At 51.9% G+C, this 24,793-nt stretch overlaps 1 protein-coding gene across 1 annotated transcript; it reads left to right on the top strand.

Moving 5' to 3' along the window:
* Window positions 1-1,905: 1,905 nt before the first annotated feature.
* On the top strand, window positions 1,906-23,377 carry SORD (sorbitol dehydrogenase). Its single transcript, XM_054215194.1, has 9 exons — window positions 1,906-2,036; window positions 5,421-5,454; window positions 6,177-6,341; window positions 9,147-9,306; window positions 11,714-11,832; window positions 12,309-12,374; window positions 19,180-19,355; window positions 20,176-20,297; window positions 22,031-23,377. The coding sequence occupies exons 1-9, from the start codon at window positions 1,977-1,979 to the stop codon at window positions 22,194-22,196; spliced, it is 1,068 nt and encodes a 355-aa protein (XP_054071169.1). The 5' UTR covers window positions 1,906-1,976; the 3' UTR covers window positions 22,197-23,377.
* Window positions 23,378-24,793: the final 1,416 nt, after the last annotated feature.

The following is a 24,793-nucleotide window of genomic DNA, read 5'->3' as shown; positions in this document are numbered from 1 at the left end:
AGCAGATCAAAGCAGCACAGAAGCCACTTCTGCAGCAAGACAAAGCCTGTGGCAATGGAAACACACATCTTTTGGCTTGCCCAACACCCCTGCCGTTGGCCTGGCCTGTTTGGCACACACGGAGGAAATCTCAGCGTGTGCTGCAGCACTGCTTTTGCAACCGCAGTCTGTAACTGTGCCCCAGGAAGCGGAGGTAGTTTCAAATGGAGGGAAATTACCTGGGGCAAACAAACACCGAGCCTGTGAGAAAATTCCCTCCATAAATGGAGGGATAACGCTGCACAGGAATCACCAGCTTCCCAAGCATCCCCAGACATGCTTAATTCTGGGCAACTCCGCTTATTCAGGGTTTTATCCAAAAATCAGCAATATTGGGGAACAGAGTCCATCAGGAGAGAGAGATTTAGTGTTGTGGGAGCTGAAGACAACTGCTGTGACACAGAGACTTGTACTGTAGCACGAGCCCCAAGTTCTCAGCTGTGCCCCAAGCACATGCCTCCAGTGATTCTTCAGATTTACGGGGCTGAAGGCCCAGGCTGCACGTTGCTGGTAGAGCTGTGGTATTCCACAGCGACTTCCAAGCTGGGAGGCAGACAGGACAACACAGACAATTTGCACAGCAAGTCAAGTCTGGAGGCTAGCTGGAAATATATCCCAAAAAGGAGAGGTACAAATGGGCGCCTTGAGAAAACAAGCGTGCCCGGGAAGAGATGGCCGTTCCCTGTCTTTCCGTAATTTGCAGAAATACAAATATTCCTGCTTTATCCACCGCGGCAGTGGATGTGGCAGGAATTGCACTGCTGTGTAAACACTGGGTAAGGCGTTTCGTCGCAGCCTCCCTCGCACACGTTCCTTCCCCTGCCCTCAGAGTAACCACGGGGGCGGCTCACAGCCACTAATTTGATGCTGACTACAACTCAGATAAGCATGACTGAGGAATGACCCTGATAGGGAGAGCAGAAATTGGTCTGCCTTGAAGGTGAAACATTTTTGCAAGAAGGAAATTAAATTCTTAGGTACTCCCATTCATGCAAGCAGAAGGAAGCAGCAATATTAGAAGTGCAGGCTATTTTTAGCTGGTTCTGGCAACTTTGCATGACATATCCTGTACATTCTCTATTTTTCCAAGGAAGTCAAGCTCGGAAAGCTTTCAGCTTCAGCCTGCTCTTAGGAGAGGATAACCTTCTTGAGATCTTTGCCAACACCATTAGCCAAGGATCTCGGGCAGAAAACCTCTTAACCCTGAAACCCAGAATCCCCATAATCTCAAGTTTTTTCCAACAAGCCCTTCTCCCAGCTGGGATATCCACATCCCAACAATGCTGTGTCTGGTTGGGTCTAGGCAAGCCCATGGGCCCACATTTTTGTTGAATTTCAGACAAAGTGCACAGTGCCGTGTTGTGACCGGCCTCACACCAGCAGTGGGATGAACCAGGCCACACCATTTAGCACAGGAGTAGAAGGTGCCCAAGCAGACATGACGCGAGAGGGGACAGGACTTGGTGGCACCCAGTTATGCTCTGAGACACCGGGACTGCTGCGTCCATCCCCAGGCCGCGGCTGGCCAGGGTGGGGGTGCAGGGAGGGCAGCCAGCGGGCCTCCAGCTGCAGCCACTTCCCCCGCACTCACAGCAGCTGGGGGAGTCCATGGGGATGAGGGGGCCTGACATTGCAGCCTTCCGGGCACCCTGTGGAGGAGACCCAGGTGGGCCGGGGCCGGGGCCTGGGTCTGAGCCTGGAAGCTGGGGCCTGAGGCCTGGGCCTGGGCCTACAGCAGGGGACTGGAGCCGGGGCTTGCGGTCGGCGCTGTGACCTGAAGCCTGGGTCTGGGGCCGGGGCCTGCCCACCCCGCGCCGGGGGGCGGTGCCGGGGCTGGCGCGGTGGGCGGTGGGGGGCAGAGGGGCGGCCCCACCGCGGGAGGCCCCGCCGCCGGCCCTTGGACCCGCGCGCCGCGCTGAGCCGAGCCGAGCCGAGCCATGGCGGCGCCGGGGCAGAATCTGGCCGTGGTGGTGCACCGAGCCGGGGAGCTGCGCCTGGTACGGGCCGGGGGAAGCGGGCCGCCTGGAGGCCGCCGCGGCTCGGCTCGGCGGGACCCGTGCGGAGGGAGCCGGGAGGGGGCCGCGCTGGGCGGCCGGGCCTGGGGGTGGCGAGGGCGGCCCCGCAGCACGGCCCGGGCGGGGCGGGGGGAGCCGGGCTGGGCCGGGGCCGCCCCGCAGCACCGGCGGGCGAGCAGCTCCCCGGGGGCCCGCCGGGACCGAGTCCCGGTGTATGGGGGCGGGGGGCGTCCGTTCCACCCGTTCCTCCCGGCTGGTGCCGGGTCAGTGAGCTGAACTGACCCCACGCTGGGAGCGGGGAAAGGCAGCGGCTGCCCCCACGCTCGGGGACCCGACCTGTGGGGCAAGCGGGGCGTGGGGAGCCCGAAGCAGGGGGCCGCCCCATGGCGAAGGGCCGCCCGAGCCCCTCTTTGGGTGTCGCGGGGCGACGGAGGGGACGGGAAGCGGAGGGACCGGTGGCGGGTGCTGTTCGGTAGACAGCCCCGTGAAAGAGCCGTCCTCAGAAAGCAGAAATGGAGGGTGACCCGGTGCTTCGTCGGGCCATGGGAGCCCAAGGGGGAAGGAGGGTTCAAAGGGAGCCGCTGCCTGGGTCACGCTTGTGCCTCGTGGAGAGGGGGACCTTGGTTTTCCATCAGGGCTTCACACTGATTCCGCTTCTGTGACTGTGAACGCTTGGATGTCCTGGCTGCTGAACCGCTGTGGGCGCTGCTGGAAATTTCTGTTTGCCAGTTTGGCAAGTGCCAGGTCGGGAAAGGAAGATTTACATGGGCAAACATTGGCAGGCAGTTTTCTGTACAAACAGTACTGGCAGGAGGGCTTTTAGGAACATGCAGACTTTGGATACCTGCAGCAGCTCGTTTAGGGATGATTATCAGGGAAACAGTTGATTTTTTACCATTCCTGCACGGCTCAAGTGACGCGTGCCAAAGGCTACGTGGTGTTCGTGTGGGTAATTCCTGTGTGGCTCCCAACCACCTTTGATGTACCTGCAGTTTCACTACAAGCACGTGCAACCTTACTTCTACTAGAAATAAAAGGCATCGCCACAGTGAGTGAGAACTGAGGTGGTCCCTCTAGTTCAAGAACGCATTTCCAAAATCCTGCGATTTAGGACGGTGTATGAGATTTGTGAGGGTGGGTGCTGGCTCCATCCTGTCTGTGTTGCTGGTGTCTGAACTGGCTTATGCCCAGATGCATGAGTTTTCCATGGGATATTGGTGCTGCTGGAGACATTGGAGGTGGTCGTCAGTGCTCCCCCGGCCTTACTGGCAGCCCCTCGACATGTGATCCTCCCAGGCTTCTCTGAAGTTGAATGGCAGTCGTTGCATTGCCCCACTGATCACGTAAAGCTCACGGAAGGCAGTGAACTGAATTTGTTATCTGTGTTATTGATACTTAAAGTTAGGTGAGATAATTTTCCCCGTAATTCCCACGCCCTTCTTGATTCTTGTGAACATGTTGGCCATGGGGAGTGTCACTGTGACTTCAATAGCTGACCTGCATTATGCAAAAATGGGTTGGCTTCATTTTTGTTGACTCTCCTCTTGATCTTAGGCAGTTGCCATAGACTCACATTTGCTGCCAGTTGGGGGTTTATTGCTTTTTATGCACGTACCATATCCTCTCTTTATATGCTTCCTTTCCCAGAAAACAACTGCTGTATTTCCTTCATCTCCTCAATTACACCAGTTGCTTTCTCTGAACCTCTCAGTGAACAATGAACAGCAAGCAGAACACGTGTCCTGAAACACTTTGGGATCTTCTAGTTTGGTCACTCCCTGTTTTCTACAAATCAGGCTGGAGGATTCACTTTCCACCAAGATGTCTGTTTTTCAGCACAGCTGTTACTGGAAAAAAAAAAAGAAAAAGTGTTTTTTCTGGGCTGAGGAATGCCACATAGACATTTTTGGCTAGAAGTCGGCTTGCGTTATCTCTTGCCACGGACTGTTCTGTTGGTCCCGTTGAGATAGCTTAGTCAGTCTGTACCTCTGATGGGTGACCAGATTGCACACTTACTGGATATTTTCTGTATAAGAAGTTACATCTAGATCAACTTCTTTTAAAAATAATCATAGAATCATAGAATTGTTGAGGTTGGAAGGGACCTTTAAGATCATCGAGTCCAACCTTTAGCCTACCCTGACAAGAGCCACTTCTAAACCATGTCCCTAAGTGCCCCATCTACCCTTTTTTTAAACACCTCCAGGGATGGTGAATCCACCACCTCCCTGGGCAGCCTATTCCAATGTTTAATAACCCTTTCAGTGAAGAAATGTTTCCTAATATCTAATCTAAACCTCCCCTGACGTAACTTGAACCCGTTTCCCCTCGTCCTATCACTTGTCACCAGGGAGAAGAGGTCAGCCCCCATCTCTCTACAACCTCCTTTCAGGTAGTTGTAGAGGGTGATAAGGTCTCCCCTCAGCCTCCTCTTCTCCAGGCTAAACAACCCCAGCTCCCTCAGTCGTTCTTCATAAGGTTTGTCCTCCAGACCCCTCACCAGCTTTGTAGCCCTTCGCTGGACACGCTCCAACACCTCAATGTCCCTCTTGTAGCGAGGGGCCCAAAACTGAACGGCTCTGGGCTGTGTCCTTAGTGGGACAAAACAAACACCCCAAGTAGAAAAAATGCAGGTATAGTTCTGAACATTGAAAATTTCAGTTGTTTTCAGTTCATTGAAAGTTTGAGTTGTACTTTGATTTGCACTCCAGTTGACGCGATTTTGGGCCATCCTGCCCACTTACAACACTGATTATTCTTCTGCTTTATTATTCAAGCCGTAAAGAGGTGTCCTGCCAGTTACAAGAGGATGTGACTTTAAATGTGATTTACAGTAATGTTTATAATTGATGTATACATTGAGTTATTATTATGTAGTAAAAATATTTTCTATTCTTCATAATAATAACGCAAACACTTCTTTATAGAAACAGGTGGCTCAGAATCTTCCTGGTTACAGAAGGTGACTTTTTTGGTCAGCCAGTGGGATGAAGGATTCAGCTGAAACTTGAGGCTGTTCCAGGGCAGGAAGGTTTAGCATGTGGCTGTTGTCGGGGCAGGGGAGGGGAGTTTACTGCAAAATAATTTGGAGAGTGGATTTACAAGCTGGCTGTGTGCTCACTCGAGATGGATGCCCACGTTACTCCACTGTGCAAGCAAGAGGAGGTGAGCTTCAGGAGGGAGTGTGGGCAGCACACTTCTGTCCCTCCTCGTTGCACAGCAATGCCTGATTGAGCAGACAGAACCAAAAACCTGATCACCTCACGGATTTACCTGAGCTACCCTGGACTGGCTTTCCACGAGGTATTCCCATGGCTATGCACAAGCAACTGAATGCTTTTTTTTTTTTTCCCTTTTTGTCCATAGGAAAACCGTCCGATCCCAGAACCGGGTCCCAATGGTAGGTCTAGAGATGACTGCTGCTGTCTGCTTTCTTTGCTAATCTCTTTCTTTTCTCATTCTCTTTTGTCGCTCCTTGATATTATGAAGAGATGAAATATTTCTGAGAAAGTATAAAATAATCCAAAAAAGAATGTGTGGCTGAAACAGATAATGCTGCGTTTCCACTTGAAAAGAAGAGCTGGAGCAGTGACTGATACACCCCTTTTTCTGGCTTTTTCTGCTTCCTGTTTCATCAGTTCATGTGTTTCACATTCAACAGCCCTTGGGACACATCAGATAATCTTATTGCAGGACTAAATATTAATATGCTGGGCATATGGGCTGATAGAAATTTGATTCACTAACTCTCCAGGGCTGAAACTGTAGCCTGGGGAGAAGGAAAAATTAAATGGGCTTGCTCTTTTATTCTTGCTCCAGTGACAGTCACACTCCTCTTAGATTGTATTAGCTTTTGTTGACAGGCGTCTTACCGCATTTTAAGCTTTCCTGATTTGTAAATCCTTGTATAGTTTTGTAGTTCAGCAGGTGTCTCGTGAATATGCTATCCATCCTAATGTGTGCATGTGCAGTTCTGGTACATTTATTTGATGCTAGTAAATTCCAGTGTTTGGATGCTGGCTTGGCCTTTGTTGTGGGGCACAGGGACAGCACACGCATCGCTTTCCCAGTGCCTGACAAGGTAAGTTTTTCTACAAGGAACCGTTCTTCCATTTCTGGCAGAGGTCCTCCTGCGGATGCATTCTGTTGGGATCTGCGGGTCTGACGTTCACTACTGGCAGCACGGTCGAATCGGGGATTTTGTGGTGAAGGACCCCATGGTGTTGGGGCACGAAGCTTCCGGGACTGTTGTCAAAGTGGGACCAGGAGTGGCTCATCTGAAACCAGGTGACTGGAATCAAAACTGTCTTTTTATTTGTTTTCCTATTGATCAATTCCCGAGAATGTGTTGGTAACAGGCTGTGTGTTTTTGTGAGGTAAATTTATCTGATGTTCTGAGCTATGAATTGCACAGTGTGACCTCCTTCAGTGGGTGTCACTGTGCTGCCATTAATCACCCAGCTTGGCCCCTGTAGTTTATGGTATTTCTTTGGTATGCTTTATCCTGGGATATCTTGAACTGGACTGACTTTATTTTAACACAGAGCAGAGTGTATGCTGGTACACGGTGCCTTTTGAAGAAGCTAGATAAAGCTTCAGAAAGCACGTATGTTGCTCTTGCCAACAACCTGCTGTTAATGTTTCTTCTCTGTGTGTGTTTTTGAAGGAGCAGATGGCCTCCTGCAGTGGAGAGGGGTCACTGGAGCAACTGTACCAGGCCCTATGGTGTGACCTCTGCAGTTCGCTATGCTCGTGAATGTCCTAGAAAATGTCTGAGCAGTGAATTTTGCAAAGTTTGCTGGTGATAGCAATTTAGGCAGGGTATAAAGGACGCAGGAGAGCTAGCAAGAGTTACAGAGAGACCTTAAGGGTGCCTGGGCAATAAGATGCAGCTGAAATTCAATGCAGATAAACATAAAGTGGTTTCTGTAGCAGAAAAAAAACAAAACCAGCTTCATATCTGAAATGATGGGCTGACCATCACTGCTGAACAGTGAGACCTTTGGCTCAGACACAGTGCGTGGGAACGTTGTCTCAGTAATGGTGAAAAATGCAAATCAGTGTTAGGAAAGGGACAGACTCAGTCAGAGGACATCTGGAGGTCTGCATGCACTTCTGGTCTCCTCCTTTCCAAAGGGATATAAAAGAAGTGAAAAATTTTCAGAGGCGGAGAAGGAGGTGACATGTGGAGCATCATTTCTATGACAAATGACTGAGTTAGGAACTTGAGCTAGGCACTGGAGAGACAACTCAACGATGTGTGACACAGGTCTGAAGACTCATGGAGGGTAGGGAGAGGGTGCGTAAAGGTTGCCTGGTTGTCTGGTTCCTCCAATACAAGAGCAAGGGACAGTGGAAACCAGGTACAGCATTCACCTAAGATCATAGAATGGTTTGGGTTGGAAAGGACCTTAAATATCACGTAGTTCCAACCCCCCTGCCCTGGGCAGGGACACCTCCCACCAGACCAGGTTGCTCCAAGCCCCGTCCAACCTGGCCTTGAACACCTCCAGGGATGGGGCAGCCACAACTTCTCTGGCCAACCTGGGCCAGGGCTCACTGCCCCACGGCCAAGAATTTCTTCCTCACATCTCATCTAATCTCATCAAATCTCCCCTCTTTCAGTTTAAAACGATCGCCCCTCATCCTATGGCTCCTATCCCTGATCCAGAGTCCCTCCCTAGCTTTCCTGGAGCCCCTTTCAGGACTGGAAGGGGCTCCAAGGTCTCCCCGGAGCCTTCTCTTCTCCAGGTTGAACGCCCCCAACTCTCTCAGCCTGTCCTCACAGCAGAGGGGCTCCAGCCCTCCCAGCATCTCCAGGGCCTCCTCTGGACCTGCTCCAACAGGTCCATGCCCTTCTGATGCTGAGGGCTCCAGAGTTGGATGCAGTTCTCCAGGTGGGGTCTCACAAGGGTGGAGGGACAGAATTCCCTCCCTTGCCCTGCTGGCCATGCTTCTTTTGATGCAGCCCAGGATGTGGTTGGCTTTCTGGGCTACAAGTGCATATTGCCGGCTCATGTTGAGCTTCTCATCAGCCAGCACCCCCAAGTCCTTCTCCTCAGGGCTGCTCTCCAGCCATTCCCCACCTGGCCTGGATTTGTGCTTGGGATTGCAGGGCTCCTTGGCGAAGGATGACGTGGATGAAGGTGGAAAGTGGAGGAGAAATTGTTGAGGATTACTAAATACAAAGAAACCACACACAACTTGGGAGGCCCCATAGCTGAAGATAATGGGAGGCTGCGATAACATTCAGTACGTGCGTGTCCTGCTCCTCTCACCCCAAGACATCCCCTGTTGGCCATATCACAGGTGGTGTAGACGGCTCTTTACTTCAGTCCATCTTCCCACAAGTCACTGTGTCCGGCTGAAAGTCTGTTGGTGGAGAGCTTCGCTGAGAGATTTGGCTTTAATTGGCGTCCTCTGCCAAATAAAAAGGGCTGTCTTGTGTCCATGTGTACTTGCAAGTTGTACTGTGGTCACACAGTTGTTTTCTTTAGTCTGTCCTGCCTTGTGATTGCAGTTAAATAATTACTCTTTGTCCTGCAGCATGTGTCCTTCCAGCAGCCTGGGCTACTCCATCGTAGCATCAAGATGTCTCTGTTCCCTGACAGGTCCTGTCTCTCTCCTGCCTGTGCTTCTGCACCATGAGCTCCCTTCCCAAGGGACGGTCCTTTCCAGCTGGTGGCCAGCAGAGCTCACCTGCTCTGTCCTAATTATTTCCTCTTCCAGTTACTACAGATTCTGAAAAAAATCTGATCACTGTGCAGTTGCCTGGGGTGAGGGCTGCCTTTTCATCTGCTAAAGCTGAGTGCAAGGCAGCTGGAGAGAGGTTTGTATGTGGCTGAGCTTCCATCTGCTCTGTGTCTGTGCCTCTGAAACGGCGGCTCTTTCCCGTGAAGATCTTGGTGATGAAGCTGCCATGAAGGAAGTGTTAGGAACTTGCCTGGTACGTGCGGTGTGATCTGTCTCAGTTAGCAGGCGTCCCTCATGCCAGGGTTTCATGCTGTCTTCCATGGATGTTCAGTGCTGCTCGTACCTGTGGCTGCTCGTACCACCTTCTTCCTGAGTAACAGTCTGCTTTCGCCCTGGCAGGTGATCGAGTGGCCATTGAGCCCGGTGTCCCAAGGGAAATGGATGAGTTCTGCAAAACTGGCCGATATAACTTGTCTCCAACCATCTTCTTCTGCGCCACGCCTCCTGATGATGGGAACTTGTGCCGCTACTACAAGCACAGTGCCAGCTACTGCTACAAGTTAGTCGGTGCTCCCTCTGCAGAGAAATATATACTCCCTGGGGGGGTTAGCTGAAGCAATTGCCTCTTGGCCCTTCTGAGTATCGCAGTGAGCACTCTTTTCTTGAACACGACAGGTTTTATTGCTTTCTGATCCATAAATAACATGTATAAGGCTTGGATGACAGCCATTTTGCAGAGGGTTTTTCAGGCAGGTGTAGTTTATCCCTTCTGGTGCCAGACAGAAACAAACATTTCTTGCATGTTTCCTGGGATGTCACCACTGTTTTACCCTTTAATTATTTTCCTTTTCCCGTTTGCGCCCTGCTCTTCATTTCTTTTCTGCTGTCTTTTTATATCCTTGCTTACTTAGGACGATGCCTGAAGGTCTTTATCTGGTTCTTTGAGCTGAGCTAGCTTTACCGCTGCTTTTCAGGAAGCACCGCGTTGACTGCTGATGCCTCGCTCTGTCATTTGAAACAGAGTCATCCTACTTAGAGCAGAACAGGAACAGAAAGCAGAGTTCCTGCTAAGCTGCTTTTTTGTGTGGCTCTGAGTGGCCCTGCTAAGCTGCCAGCGTTACACAGCTGTTTTCATATCCAGTTCAGCAAACTTGAGCGTGTGGCAGGACTGACGCTTTTGCTTAAAAGCAACTCTGTGCTTAAGTACTCTGGCAAATATGCAAGAAACCCAAATAAACCTCTGCCACGTTATACCCACGTAAGTGCATTTACACAAGGAGTTAAAAATAGTCTAAGGTAGTGGTTTCCTGAGACTGGTCTGCCTCTCGAGCTTGTTCTTTCTCAGTCTGTGTGGAGCTGGTACTTCCATGAGCAGGAATGTCCTTGGGATTGATCTTTGGTGCCTGCAGAGGAAGCCTACGGGATCAAATCGGTTGGAAGGAGGCACATGAATGCTCTTCTCATGGGAATCCTCGGGCAGGAAGCTCCTTTCAAAGTGGATCCCAAGCAGCTGCTGTCAGGAGGAGATGCTGGTCTGGAAGGGTCTAACTTCTCACTGTCCAGACCCACTGTCACTGATTTCCTGTGCGTTAAAATAACATTTTCTGACAACATCACAAGTTTTTGCTTGGGAGGAAGTGGCTGGTTTGTAGCTATCTTCTTCCAGGGTGTTGCTTTTTTTTCTCCAATTTCAGTAAATAATACTTTGGCTATTTTATTTTTTTTTTAAAGCTGGGAAATGCAGAGCCTGGATCTGGTACTCCCCTGTTTCGGATCAGCAATGCTGTGGCTGTCTGAGGCAGAGCATGAAGTTGCTCTGCCAGCACAGATTTGCTAAGATAAGATGATGGCTGAGCTCAGTGGGCTCTCGTATACTTGGGCAGCTGTTGTCTGTCCTTCTGCAGGTGCACAGACTCTGTGTTGGGTACTCTGAGTAATTTGATGGGGGTGGGATGGTGCCACAAAGCTGCCCTCCCCGTTGACAGGGCAGTACCCAGACCCAGTAGGAGCAGGTGCGATGCCCGACTCTCAGGCAACAGAACTCTTGGAGTCAGCCCTTCAGTGCCTCCTGGAGACAAGGGACATATAGATATCTTACAGCTGCCTTCCCACAACTGCCATTTCCGTTACTTTGGCTTCGTGTTGGCTTGGATGAGATCTGACCTCAGGCTTCCCAGGGCTGTCAGAAGAGCCTTCCTCGCAGGCAGAGCTCCCGGCACCTGCTGTGTGAGAGCCCACACTGGTGGCTGTCTGGAGGGCTGCGTTGTGGGGCTGGGATTTATTTCTGTCAGCAGTTCAGAAGGGTTTCACCCTCCTCTGCTTTTTTCCATCAGACTGTTTCTGTCTAAAAGGTGTTTGATACCCACTGTACACGTTTTCCCTGACTGCTGGGAGGGTGCGTGCTGGGACCAGTCCACTGGTTGAAACACTTGGTGCATCAGGGGAGGACATCCAGGGCGTGATGGGGAGACCTGGATCAGGCTGCCTTTGCTTTATGTGGCGTCACCATTGGCAGCAAGATGTTTTCTAAAAGCATGGACCTGAATGATTCAACCCAGATGAGGGGTCTGGGAGCTCACTGGTGTGTCCCAGCCGTAGGGCAGCCTTTGAGGTGGTGCATACGCAACTGTGGGGTTTATTCCAAAGGGATCGAGCAGCAAAGGAGTTTTAGGGTTGACTCACCAAGTACTGGAGAGATGGTGTGGGGAAGTTTGTGGATCCCTGTGTTTGGTGCTTAGGCAAACCTCAGTGGTAAATGGTTTAGGTGTACTTGATGCTGCTTTGGAGGAAGGAAGGAGGCATTATAACCTCTTGAAACGCCTTCCAGTCCTGCATTTTGCAGACCAAGGGCGAGAGTGTATTTTGCACTGTGATTTAGACCCATGTTTGGTCTTCGAGTGTCATGGCTTTCCTCATCACTGTCATAAACCTCTTTGGTGACTGTTGCGTGTGTCTGGTTCTTGCAGGCTTCCAGATAATGTCACCTTTGAAGAAGGAGCCCTTATCGAGCCCCTTTCGGTGGGAATCCATGCCTGCAAAAGGGCGGGAGTCACTCTGGGAAGCAAAGTCTTCGTGTCTGGCTCTGGTACGGTGAACATATTCAGTTCCTGGGTTCTCTGCCTGCTGGGGCATGGAGGGGGATGGACAGGGCGCAAGCTGTTCTTCCAGGCTCTGCTGTAAGTGTGGCTCATGGCAGAGTTACAGGGATGCCAAGGGGGACCTTGAGGCTGTCCTTGCCCGTGCTGCACTACAGTGCTGCGTTTTGAGCAGTCCAAATGCAAAGCGCAGTGTCTGGGCGTGCTGAGCCTGCCAGCTCACGGGAGCGGAGGAGCGGGTGGTGTTTTCCTTGCGGAGTCACTCCTGTAGCAATAGCTGCTGTCTCAGCAGCTGGTCTTACTGCCCTGGGACCACGGTGTTGCTGTGATCCCAGAGCTGCCCACCTGGAAACACAGTCGGAGCCTCCTTTAGCCTGGGAATGTGCTGAGCTCTGGTCATGTTCAGAGCCTGCAGCTGGTGCCGTCTGACAGTTGTATATGTTCTCTTTCTCCACTTTGTACCCAGGACCAATCGGCCTTGTTAATGTGCTTGTTGCTAAGATGATGGGTGCAGCGACTGTGGTAATTACAGGTAAGTTCTTTTAACCCTTAAGAGTGTGCCTGTTTCCCACAATACAGCACAACACTGACTAGTTCCACGCTATTCCTTCAAGGTAACTGCTGGGGAAGGCAGCTCAAGCCCAGTGGAAAGTCTGGTCATGAACAGGGCAGTAGCGTGGCTGTCTGGAGGGAATCCTAATAACCACCTCATTCCCCAGGACAAGACTTTGATCTTTGCACTAACTGGGATCTGTAAGAAGGTGCAGGTTGCAACTGGTGCTTCTCTGCTAGGTTAGCGGACCAGGGTAATAACTTCTGCTTCCTAGCACAGACATGTTGTGCAGGTGGCGTAGCTACAGTGCTTCAGGGAGGGTAAACCAGAGGCTAATGAGTAGTCCTTGGGTCAAGCCTAGAGACCTTTTTCAGACTTTGAGCGGGTGTTTTGGGAAGAGGCAGTGTGTGTGTATGACAGAGCTCCAAGTTACAGAAGCTGCACTTGCTCCTGGTGCCTCAGATCACTGATGGACTTTTTTTTGTTTCCGTTTTGAGCTCTTCTGACCTCAGCTTTGTGTTTTGCCTTTGGCTTATAGGTCAAGCCTTGAGGATCAGGTTTTATCTTCCTTGTAGTGCATATAGACCTTGATTATATCTGCTTCTAGTCTTTACCTAGGCACACAGCATATTTTATACCATGTTTAGAGCTATTCTTGGAGGTTTGCTCCGAGTCGGTTTTTTCCTTCGTCTTGTAGTGCTAGGTGATGGCCTGGACACATCTTTTCACAGTCCTTTCTGTGTGCAACCACATTGTTCCTCTAGTTCTCTTTTGCTGCCCTTCTTTCTGCTGTCCTGCTGGGGGGTTTATTTTCCACTGATTATCCGCAATGACCGAAGTGGCCTTTTTAGGGTCCCTGCATTTCAGAAATGGGCCTTCCTTGCATAACTCTGTTCTGGAGGTTTCTAGTCCACTGCTGCTTGCAGCCGTGTTTTTGTCAAGGTGCACCTGTGAAACCACTGAGGATGGACCTCACCCCTTTCTAGGTACCTGCTCCAGGATTGCACCACCTCCTAATGAAGAAGCTTTTTCTGGGGTCGACTCACAAACTGTCATTTGTGGGTATTTTCCCTTGTATTGTCTGCAACTGAAATGAGTCTCCATCGTCTTTGCAGCTGCCATTCTGATTGTTGCAGAGAGACGTTTGATGCCCCCTTCTCTTTGCCCTGCTAACCCAGCCCAGCTCCCTTCACCTTGCCTCAAAGTTCACGCTCTTTTCTGTGTAGCTTGCCCAGAAGAATTGAGAGCTGGAGTAACCTCAGGGGGTTCCCTGGTTGAAATTTCCACCTGGAGTTTGGACAGAGCATGGAAGTGGTGTTTCCACTAATCTCTGATCCTTCTGAGCAGTGGTGGCTGAGAGGAGTGGTTACAGGTAAGACTAGACAACGAGCACAGGTTGCTGCGGTGTTTTCGGGCCAAAGCCCCAACATGGACCTTTCAGAAGGCTGTTACTCCACCTCCCACACTTCGGGCCAGGTGTATTTTTGACCTGTCGATTACTGTGTTTCTGTCTTTGGGTTGAGAGACAAAATTCAGGTCCCACCCTTTTGCCTTTGTGGAAGCATCCTTGTGTAGAAGCTCATGACAGATTATTGCCTTCTCCTCTCTAAATCCTTTTGCTGCTGAGTCTGGGGCATTTTTTGCTCTGCTGGCCCCACCCTGCAGGCGCATCCTTGGTGGATGTGATCAGTCCAGGCCTCAGATTTTGCAAAGCGTTGTCGTTTGAGTATGATGGTTGCTATAGCAGGAAAAGCAACTCTGCCTCATGAATCATGTATGAGGAACCTTGCTGCCGAGCTGAGCTGGTGCAGGAGCTGGTGGGTGACCCAGTCCTTGGGTGGGGAAGGGCTTGGTGAGCTGGCAGGGGTTGGTGGGGCTGAGCAGCTGGTTCAGCCTGAGGCCCCATCCCTGGTCCTGCCTGAGTGTGTTCTTCCCTGTGACACTGGCAGCTGCTTTGCCTCTGCCTGTGGACTGCTCCTGGGGACCTTCGGCAAGCAGGTCTGTATAGCATGTGCCACAGGGCTCCAGGTGGCCATAGGAAGTTCTCGGTACCTGGTTTGTAGGGTCATCAAGCTCGGCTACATGGAATTAACCCCTTCGCCTTGGCCTGGGTAATGATCCTGACTTGTTGACATCTCCCACTGAGAGGTGTTTGGCTGAGATGCTCAGAGACACCCATGGAGGTGCTGTCCCTAGTCAAATATTTGTACGTGACACGAGCTGAGGAATGGGTTTAGTTTGGCTTGTTGCCGCTGGGGATTTTGGTGCCCTTCTCAAGGAACTGCTTTTTGTGTCAGCTTTAGGAGCCAACACCTGCGAGGTGACTGTCTGCCCACAAAGGCCCTCTTGTACTTTGCTACCAGATTCTTTGAATTCGTTGCACGGAATTTGTACAATGTGTTTGTCTGTGAAGAGCTTTGTCTGCACAGCACTTAAGGCTTTAAATGTTTGTATTTGTTTTAACAAACCGCACACAAATGTAGAAATACCTTGAAGAGCTTTTTCCTGACCTGGGGAAACCTCATCTCCCACAGCTTCTGCGGTGAGTGCCTTTGGCACACCTGGAGTCAATGAATTTTGGGAAGTTACGTCTCTGCCAAGGGGTTGTGTCCCTTCTCTGGGACTCCTGGAGAGCAGCTGGCTCCGTAGCTAGAGACCAATGCTCAGCCCTACCCTTCCAAAGGCTCGTGTGCGCCAAAGCTTGCCTTTCGCCCCCAGATAAAGCAGTTTGCCTGATAAAAGGTATTCGTGTTTCTGATAACCTTTGCTCTTCTCCCTGCAGTGCTTTATTCCTGGCAGACTAGTGTTCTCCCTTTTGAGGGGTGAGGTGTGGTGTATTTAGTGGATTGCAGTTGGGTGTAGGAGATTGGTTTGTTTCATGGGTCCTCATCTGCTCTTCCCTGAGGTCTATGGCTTTCTCCGCTCTGCTGCTGAGTGGGTGCGATTGATATTTACGGACAACCTTCTGGCCTTCTGCCTTGCTGTTGCTCTGGAAACCTGCATTTCTCCTTAGAGGCGTGTAAAAGAGCAGCCTTATTCCCCAGCAAGTGAAGTGACACTTTGGGTATTCGCATGGCGGTGTTGGGCTGTCTTGCCTTACTCTGACTGCCACTGAAGGTACACTTAATAATTCCTACTTAAGGGAAACCACTCCCCTCGTGCTACCTGAATCTGAAGTCCTGGCTGCCAGTGCCTCCAGACACCTTGGAAGTCAAGGTCAGGGAAGACGAATAACTGGACAGAGTTCAACTCCTTTGTGAAAGAAGATCAACATGGAAAGTGTGAAAACTTCAAGAATATTTGCATGTTAAGTTGGCTCATAAAACATCATGAGAAGCTTAAGTGTAATTTGATAACTTCCGTGGGAGCAGAAATAGAAGAACGGGCTACTCTTAGTCTGGCAGCCAAAACTTTAATTAGCTCCAGCCGCCAGGAAGTGAAAACAAATTCCTGACTAGAGGCAAGGTGCAACCCTTTAATTGTATAATTGACCAGTTTCCCAAGAGTTGTGTGGGGTTCAGCCACAGTAAGGTTTAAAATCTGGACTACTTGGTCCTTCCCAAGACTCACAAGTGTCTGGAGCTCTAAACAATACGGTAACCTTCTCATCTGATAACCTGCAGACCTGTCCGCTTCAGTAAGTGCTTAGCGGTGATTCACTTAGGCCAGGTGTACCAAGATGTTATCGCAGCCCTGACCGGGTCTGACAGTGTGTCCCGTATGCCCCTCTGACACAAGGACTTCCTTTCCAACCAGGTCAGCAAACCAGAGGACAACTACAGGAAAAGTGTGGGGTTTTTTTTTGCTGCCAGAGAATGACTTTTGTGACCACTTTGAAAGGCACTGGCTGGCAGGGCCTGTTGCTCCAGGACACTGCCTCTGGATGTATTTCTGCCAAAGAGACAGTATAAACTACATTAGTGACTGGGCAGATTCTCTAAATGGCTGAATCCAGCTGTGTCCGCTACTTCATGGGGAGTTTTGTCCGCTGCTGGGAGCACTGTTGAGCCCCTGTGGTCTCCTTGCTGTACACCGAGATTTGGGAGACACCTGCCATGCCAGGCAGAAGTATTTCTTAGCGTTTCAAGTGCCTCAAAAACGCCCATGCCTGTGCTTTTGCTGGTGGGAGGTCTCTGCTTGCAGCTCAGCTAGCAGAGGGTCATGACTGTACACGTGGCCTGAGGCCCAATGCTCACAGCTTGGGAGGAACGGATGTGAAAAATGCCTCCTGCAGCCCCAGGAATGAGAGCCCATGTTAAGACTTCCAGGGTGATGCTGCCCCTACTTTACAGCTTTGGCTTTTCCTTCTTTGTCTGCATTTTATTACCTTTTGTTACCCCTTCTTGAAACTCCCTCCACAGGTCTCCTGGGTGCTCATCTCGGTGGGTGTGCCCACACCCGGCATCCCGAGCGCTCCCGGTGCCGGTGTGGGCATGTCCATCGCCTGCCCTGGCCGTAAATAATGTCACACTTGCCATGGTAGGCAGCGTAGGTCCTCTGGCCTGGCTTCCTCCCAGCACTGGGGCTGAGTCAGTGGCCCATGTCGGAGCAGTGGCCTCGTCCTCCTTCTCTTTTTCCTTGATGTTTTCCCCCCCATCCCCATCTCTGACTTCTCTGAAGACTGTGCCCTGGTGAGATGGGTATTTTCCAGTTTGTGGTGTGTGGGTGTGCTGTGTGTCTTGGCAAAGGCATCATTTTCCAAGTCTTCAAGCCTAGGGCATTGTTTACCCCTCTATTTTGGGTGTAGGACATCTCTGGCTGTTAAGCTCAGTTTCCACCTTTGATCTGGATATCTTTTCCAGTGCCAACACACAAGCCTCTGTAGACCACTGCTTCAGTGCAAGGCGAAGAGGTGGTTTCTGCCTGGGAGATGCTACTCTTCTTGTCTGCTGTCCACCTCCTTATCTCCAGAGATGTCCTGGTCACCAGTGGTGCCTGGAGAGGGATGGGCGGCTTCCTTCCATGGGGTGTGGAAGAGAAGAGACAAACAGTGTGGCTACCCGCCAGGGCAGCACGCTCCGTGGTACAAACCATTTTGTGGATCTTCAAAAGGCCAGGTTGGACGGGGTTTTGAGCAACCTGGTCTAATGGGAGGTGTCCCTGCCCAGGGCAGGGGGTGGAACTAAATGGTCTTTAAGGTCCTTTCCAACACAAACCATTCTATGAAAAGATATTTACAGTGCTGTCAAAATCCTCTCGACAGAGTACCAGCGTACAGCCATGCCTTTGCAGACATTTATCATCACCAGCTTTGTTGCTCTGTGTTAATGGGGTATCTGAGGTCCACCATATTACCAGATCCACTGGCTTTTTTTTTTTTTTAATGGGCTTGCCTGCTCATTTGTCTGTGACAGAATCAGCGTGAGAGAGCTCAGCAGCCTCCAGTGCTGTTACAAGGAGGGTAAAAGGATGGGAGAGGTCTGTAACAGCAGGGACGCACTCAGAGACGACAACCGATGCATTCTGCGCTTCGCTCAGCTGAAAGCATCTGCTGTCGGTTCACTGAGGAAGCCCTTGGAGAGCTCGTGATCTGCTCTCATCTGGTACCCTTAGAGGTGAAATGGCCACGTTAATGATCCGCTGAGCCTGGTGTCTCCTGTCGGAAAGGCTTCTTGGTGCTGTGCTGTCCATAGCCAGGTCGTTTCTGGGTCATCAGGGAGCAAGGTCAGAGCAACCTTGCCTCTGCCTGGTGCCCTGTGAGAGGTATCCTTGGGGTGTGAGCAATAGCAGATAATCTCGAGAGCCAGGGAAGGAAAATGCGAAAGCGAGGGGCGTTTTTTTTGCCTCATTGTAGGCTCCTCCTTTGGTTAGCTTGCGCAGTGTGTGTATAGCGTGGGTTTTTACAGTCCGTTTTCACCAGTGGAGGAATTAGTGAAGCTGCTTCATGAAAGAGTCATTGCCAGAGAGACGCTGGGCAGTGCAGCCTTAGACAGTGGCAGCTTCGGTTAGACACAACCGCGCAGTTCAGCCAGGGCGAGTGTAGCTCAGCACTGCCCTGGCTGTCCTGCCCTCCTGCCTCCTTTTGCCTTTGCCTGCACTGGGGTTCCGCTGGAGCTTGGCCACGGCTGTTCCTGCTGTGGTTTCCGCTTGTGGCATGGATGTGCGTGCCCTTGGGAGCTAAGCTTGGCCTTCTAGTTTGTCTTGGCACCTTCTCGGTGTTCCTGCCGTACCAAAGAGAAATCGGGAGATTGACGAACTGATCACCCCTTGGGTCTAGAGGTGGCAGGTGTTCTTTCACTCAGACATCGCTTTGTGTGGTGTGGATTTCATCTGCGAGTTTATGCTTCAGCCTCTTTGAAGCACACCCTCTTCTGCAGCTGGAAAGTCTTTGGCATCTCCTGTGTCTTTAAGTTGTCCTCATTGCTCAGCCTTCTCTGCCTGCCCAGAAAAGTGAGCGGCTCTCCACCCTGCAGGTCTCCTCATTGAAGGCTACCTGAATTAGCCGGAGGGAGCACAGACCCTTTTCTCTCCCGGTTGCCTGCTGCCCTGCGAACACATCTTCAGACCCCAGACGTGTGTGCTTCCGTCAGGGCTCCTTGATGGGGGATTGCTTGCATCAAGGGTGGGAAACCCTTTGGTTTGGGTGGGCTGCAGCTTCCCACCTCGTCCTACCACACAACAAAGTCTGTCTTCTCTCCTGAGAGAACTGACGGCTGGTCACCAAACAAGGGGGCTCTGCTGAGACATCAGATGGGGTTAGGGAGCAGACTTGCAGGCTCAGGTTCTCTCTCCCTTTCTGCTTCACGGAGTGCTGCAGTTCTTGGTTTGTTTTGTCTTTCCCCAGATCTGTCTGCCTCTCGTCTGCAAAAGGCCAAGGAGGTGGGGGCAGATTTCACCATTCAGGTGAAGAATGAGACCCCGCAGGAGGTGGCCTCCAAAGTGGAAAGTCTGCTTGGCTGCATGCCTGAGATAACAGTGGAGTGTACAGGAGTGCAGGCCTGCATCCAGGCTGGCATTTACGTGAGTACCGCTTGTCCCCGGGGTAAAGCGATGATGGTGCTGGCTTTTCTTTTTGTGGGACGCCATGGTGAATGACAGTTATTTCACTCCCATAGTGCTTCGTTTCACTGGGCTTGGTGTGGGGGAGAGAAGGTGCTCATTAGACAGCAAAGTAAGAGAGACAATTAAAGAGTTAACTTCTTTGTAGGCAGCAGGGGGATAATTATCTGATTCGATGCTCGATGATGCTCGGGTGCTTTACCACTTACCAAAGAGACTGCACTAAGACCCCGAAGACCCGAGCGTGGCTACGCAGGCAGGGAGCTGCTACAAGTAGGACAGCTCCAACTAAGGAGGATAATTAAGAAAATTAATTCCAGCAGGTGAAGAAAGCAGTTAAGGAGGGGATGTTTTGTTGTCGTGGACTGCCCAGCGGGAGGATGCGAAGAAGGTAGTGCGGAGCTTCGCAGTGAAAGGGCAGGAGGCACATGGGACAAGCTGCAAAAAGAGAAATTCCAGCGGGGCATCAGGCTCTCAGTTTTAAATCTCTCCCATTGAAATCCACAAGTACTTTTCATCCTCCTAAGTGCCATCATTTTTCAGAATGAGATTTAGATACCAAAATCCTTCAGAGATTTTTGAGAGATCGCTTTTTAAGCCTTGTTTATTGCGTGTTTCAGGCTTATGGGCTCCAGACAGCATCCTGTCTCACCCCTGGCATCTCTGCTGTGCAGAGTCCATTACAGCCACAAAGTGTGGCTTTATTTTTTTACAGAGTGCTGCACAGGCTCTGGTGACTCTATTTTGCAAAACATAACGTATTTGTGTGTTTGTTCTCCAGGCCACTCGTTCCGGTGGGACCTTGGTGCTGGTGGGGCTGGGGCCCGAGATGGTCACTGTGCCCATTGTGAACGCCGCCGTGCGGGAGGTGGATATCCGGGGGATATTCCGCTACTGCAACACGTGAGTCTCGTGCAGCATGGGCTGATTTGTCTTCAAGTCTGTCCTTAAGAAATTCCTGCTTTCCATAAGGAGAGAGAATGTGGAAAAGGCTGGTTTTCCTTACAGTTAGTTAAACCTCACTCTGAAATGCCAGCGCTGCAGTGCAGACAGTCTGATTGACGTGTCCTGCATTTTATGCCTTGGTTCCTGGACTGCAAACTTGACCACAACAAAGCAGCCCCAGCCCAGCTGGGTTGTCCCACTCTCCCATTTTCTGTGGCATTTGGGGCAGAGAAAGGAAGAGGCCCAATAAACCCTTACTCTGCTGCAAGCAAGCAGGCCAAAATGAAAAATAAAAAAAACCCATAACATTTGTGTCTTCAACTCTTATGCCCTGTAGAAAGGGAAGGCCAGGTGCTGAGGGTGTTTCAGAAGAGACTGGCTTGTCCACGAGTGCGCTGGCTCCTGGCATGACAGGGAGGAACGCGCAGCTTTTAGCTGCTTCAACCCTTTGTGCTGGGAGATCTCTGAGCAGCAGCTTGGCCTGGCCCTGACCCTACACGCTGCTTTGTGAAAAGCTGCCTGCCTGCCAGCATCCACCTGACTAACTTTTATTCTCCATTTTTGAGGCAAAGGATATGGGGAATATTAATTCTAGGCAAAAAGTCAAAATCCCAAGCTCAGCATCCTATGCCAAGCCAAGCATACCCAGCCTTGCTGCTGGTGCCCAGCTCTGCTCTCCTTGCTCGTCATGGAAGTCACATCATCAGTCTTGCTAGAGACCAGTGAATGCTGGGATGAGCAAGAGCCTTGTTTAGTTTTCATCATTTTGCTGGAGCTGAAGGTGCATCTGGAGCCAGTCTGAAGGCGTTATGTGCTCTCCACAGAGAACTGAGCTGCATGGCTCATGGACAGGCAGGACTCTGAGTGTACTGAAAGCTGGCCTTGCTCTGGGAGCGGGAGAAGCTCAGCTGTCCTCTCGTTGATCCTCTACTCCTGGGGCAGGGCTCGAGACCCAGCATCGCACGTTTGCAGCCTGGTTTCTGCTCTGTTCAGAGCTGTAGTCTCTTGCTAGTGGAACACGAATCTTTGCTTAGTCTGCAGAGGTGGTTTCCAGGAAGGATTTGGGAGATGTAGTCAGGCTCCTAAGAAGGAGCCTTTCTTTTTTTTAAGAAAAATGAGAGATGTCTTTAAGTAGGCAGTTTGGGAATTAGATTAGCTGCTGCATCCCTTCGTGTCCCCATCCCTCTAATTCGGCCCATGCAAATGGAGTGGCAGGACAGTCAAATTGGGTGAGTCTCTGCCAAAGAAGAGGTTGGAAGCTGACTGAGGCTTTTCCTTTCTTCTCCCTGCACCGACTCTATGAGTTTGAACTCCAGCAATCGGTCTGCAAGCAAGGAGGCTGGACGAGAGGAGAGTGACACACAGGAGTTGTGTTTTTCATCCGGTGCTTCAGAAGTGCAGTTGTTTACTGTGATTTTTCACTTGCTCAGCCTCTTGCGGGTGAAGCACAGCCACTGTCTGTACAGCAGTGCCGGCCATCTTGGTGCTCGACAGCCCACAGCAGCTGGCGTGTCCCATCTCCCATGCCTGATGCTTGAGGTTCCCCCTCTGGAAGATTGTTGTGGGCAAAACTCCCCTTGGTTGCCTGGGCTAAGGGAGTTACTGTCATGAAACCAGGCGACTCCGTGCTCTTTCTGTGGGGCTCCAGACTGGTGGCCGCTCTCACCTCCTGCTCTCCGTTTGCCTTGCAGGTGGCCTGTGGCAATTGCTCTGCTCGCATCCAAGCGGATCAACATCAAGCCCTTGGTTACCCACCGCTTCCCCCTGGAAAAGGCTCTGGAGGCGTTCGAGACCACCAAGAGGGGCGAGGGGGTCAAAGTGATGCTGAAGTGTGACCCCACTGACCACAACCCCTGAGATGCTGCAGTGCCCGGCCCTCTCCCCCGTTATGCCGCCTGCCTGAGACGCGAAGCATGAGGCCGCAGGAGGCTGATGTACGGCTGTTGCACCTTATGCAGGCGCTGCTTTGTAATAGAGCTGGAAAATCAAATGATAATGAGGGTGAATGGCACCGAGGGATACGCCACTAGAGCATTAACAGGTCACTACCAATGGAGAGCAATAGGGAATAGTTTGAATCAAAACTGGTCACCGTTTGGTCAGACACAGTTTACGCTGCTGTTTGGTTAGAGGCAATGGTTCATGCAGTTGGCTCTTCCCCACCAGACCCCACACGCAGAAGAGCCTCGGTGTCCCTGCATCCATGGGGCAGAGCCGCCTGTGTGGCGGTGGGGTTTGTCCACGCAGAGGCGCTGGGGGAGGGTGTCACCAGTCGCATGGGTTGAAGCAAGGATGGAGATGCTGGCGCCTCCACCTGCCTGCCCCGCCACTGCCCCAGGGCTGTGCTTGCTGCAGCTCTTCCCGCATGGCAATCCCTGGGTGCGGGATCGCCCTGCATGAATAATCCACCTTCCACTTGCACCTTCCCTTGGGTGCGCTCAGGGACTGACAGCCCGTGGAACAAAGCCTGGCCAGCCCCCTCTATGGGAAGCGGCTGCACCATCGGGTCATTCTCTCCATGCCCTTTGCAAATAGCAAACTGCGGGCTTGAAGCTCAGAGCCTAGGGCTTTTTTGAAGAAGCTGGTCTGGAGGCCAGCTGGGACCATGTCTGGTGTGTCCCCAGGGGGCAGAAGGACCAGTGCCGAGCAGGCGTTTGCAGGGAAACTGCCCCGTCCCTGGCTGGGACCGCAGACAGCCCTGTCCTTACATGACTCCCGAGGAGGAGCCGCTGTTGGGGGGCACAGCTTGCTTTTGGCATGGAGGGGAGCGCAGGTGAGAAGTAAGGGGACGGCATCACTCAAAGGTTTTACCACTGTGAACAAATTGTACCTTTTCGGGGATTTCAGGCCTTCCTGCTGAGTTTGTGAGCCATGAACGAGGTACTAATGAGGTAGCGGGTTGCAGATAGTAAAATCTTAATCTTTGATTACACTCGTGTTAATTTTAGTACTGAGAGATCAGTCACTTTCTTGGGCCGGTACTGAACTTCCATCAATAAATGCTGCCTACCTGATGCGTCTGTGTCCATTGCAGCGTTGGGGGGGTCTGTGACTTTGGGGGCCGGTCGCTGGGGTGCTGGCAAGCTGCAGGTGAGCTCGGTGCAGGCAGGACCAAGAAACCTTCACTGATGCAACCGCTTGCCAATCAAAGCCTGTTTTTATTGCAGAGGTGGATCAGTTAATCTTGGCAGAGGTAGAAACCTGGAAGTCAATGCTGTGTTTTAACAGGGCTAAGACATAACCCTGGGGAACGTTCCGTAGCCAGAAGGAGAGGCAGTCAGAGGACTGCTCAGTGTAAGCAGGGTCGTAAAACGTAAAAATGCGTCAGGCTGAGCTGGTAAAACCTACCCAGGAGCCTGGCCCTGTAATCGCATGTGGTGTTAGCAGAGCCTGCCCAAGAATTGCTAAAATGCACCTTGGCGAAGGGTGTGTGACAGCTGGGCAGGGGAAGGCTGCCCCGCTTTCGGCAGTGGCATGAACCGGGGCTTCCTGCTGGGCCCTGGGGCTCTCCTGGCCCCCGACTCCCGTGCTGGGGGTGCCAGGGCTGTGCAGCCCCCTGTGCCATGGCCGGGGGACCGCTGGCCATCGCAGAGCCCCTTATTGCTGTGAAATGTCGAGCTGCACCCTGTGGTCTCATGGGGCCATTTAATGCCCCAAGGGCTGAAGCCGTTCCCGAGGCTCAGCCTCGCTGGGCTCCTGGGCTGTAATTTGCTCCCACGGCAGGTCCTACTGGGGGGCAGCGCCAGCCGGGGGGGGACATTGCTGGGGGCACTGACTCTGGCAGGACACAGCCGAAGGGGCTGTGCCTGGGCTCGAATCTGTATCCTCCCCCACCTCGCACCATGCGCATCCCCAGGACAGGGGAAACTCACTCCTGTGTTACCTGGGCTGCATCAAAAGAAGCAGGGTGAGGGGGGGTGGGATTCTGCCCCTCTGCCCTCGTGAGACCCCACCTGGAGAACTGCGTCCAGCTTGGGAGCCCCCAACATAAGAAGGACATGGACCCGTTCGAGCAGGTCCAGAGGAGGCCCTGGAGATGCTGGGAGGGCTGGAGCCCCTCTGCTGTGAGGACAGGCTGAGAGAGCTGGGGGGGTTCAGCCTGGAGAAGAGAAGGCTCTGGGGAGACCTTCCAGTCCTGAAAGGGGCTCCAGGGAAGCTGGGGAGGGACTCTGGATCAGGGAGGGGAGCTATGGGACCAAGGGGAACGGTTGTAAACTGAAAAGAGGGGGCATTTGATGAGATTAGATGAGATGTTGTGAAGAAATTGTTTGCTGTGAGGGTGGTGAGCCTGTGGTCCAGGTTGTCCAGAGAAGCTGTGGGTGCCCCATCCCTGGAGGTGTTCAAGGCCAGGTTGGATGGGGCTTGGAGCAACCTGGTGTGGTGGGAGGTGTCCCTGCCCAGGGCAGGGGGTGGCACTGGATGGGCTTTAAGGTTCCTTCCCCCCAGACCGTTCT

Source organism: Rissa tridactyla, chromosome 9 (assembly GCF_028500815.1).
Source record: "Rissa tridactyla isolate bRisTri1 chromosome 9, bRisTri1.patW.cur.20221130, whole genome shotgun sequence".
Classification (NCBI taxonomy): domain Eukaryota; kingdom Metazoa; phylum Chordata; class Aves; order Charadriiformes; family Laridae; genus Rissa; species Rissa tridactyla.
Note: the sequence above shows the minus strand (reverse complement) of the source record. Positions and strands in the feature narration are given on the sequence as shown.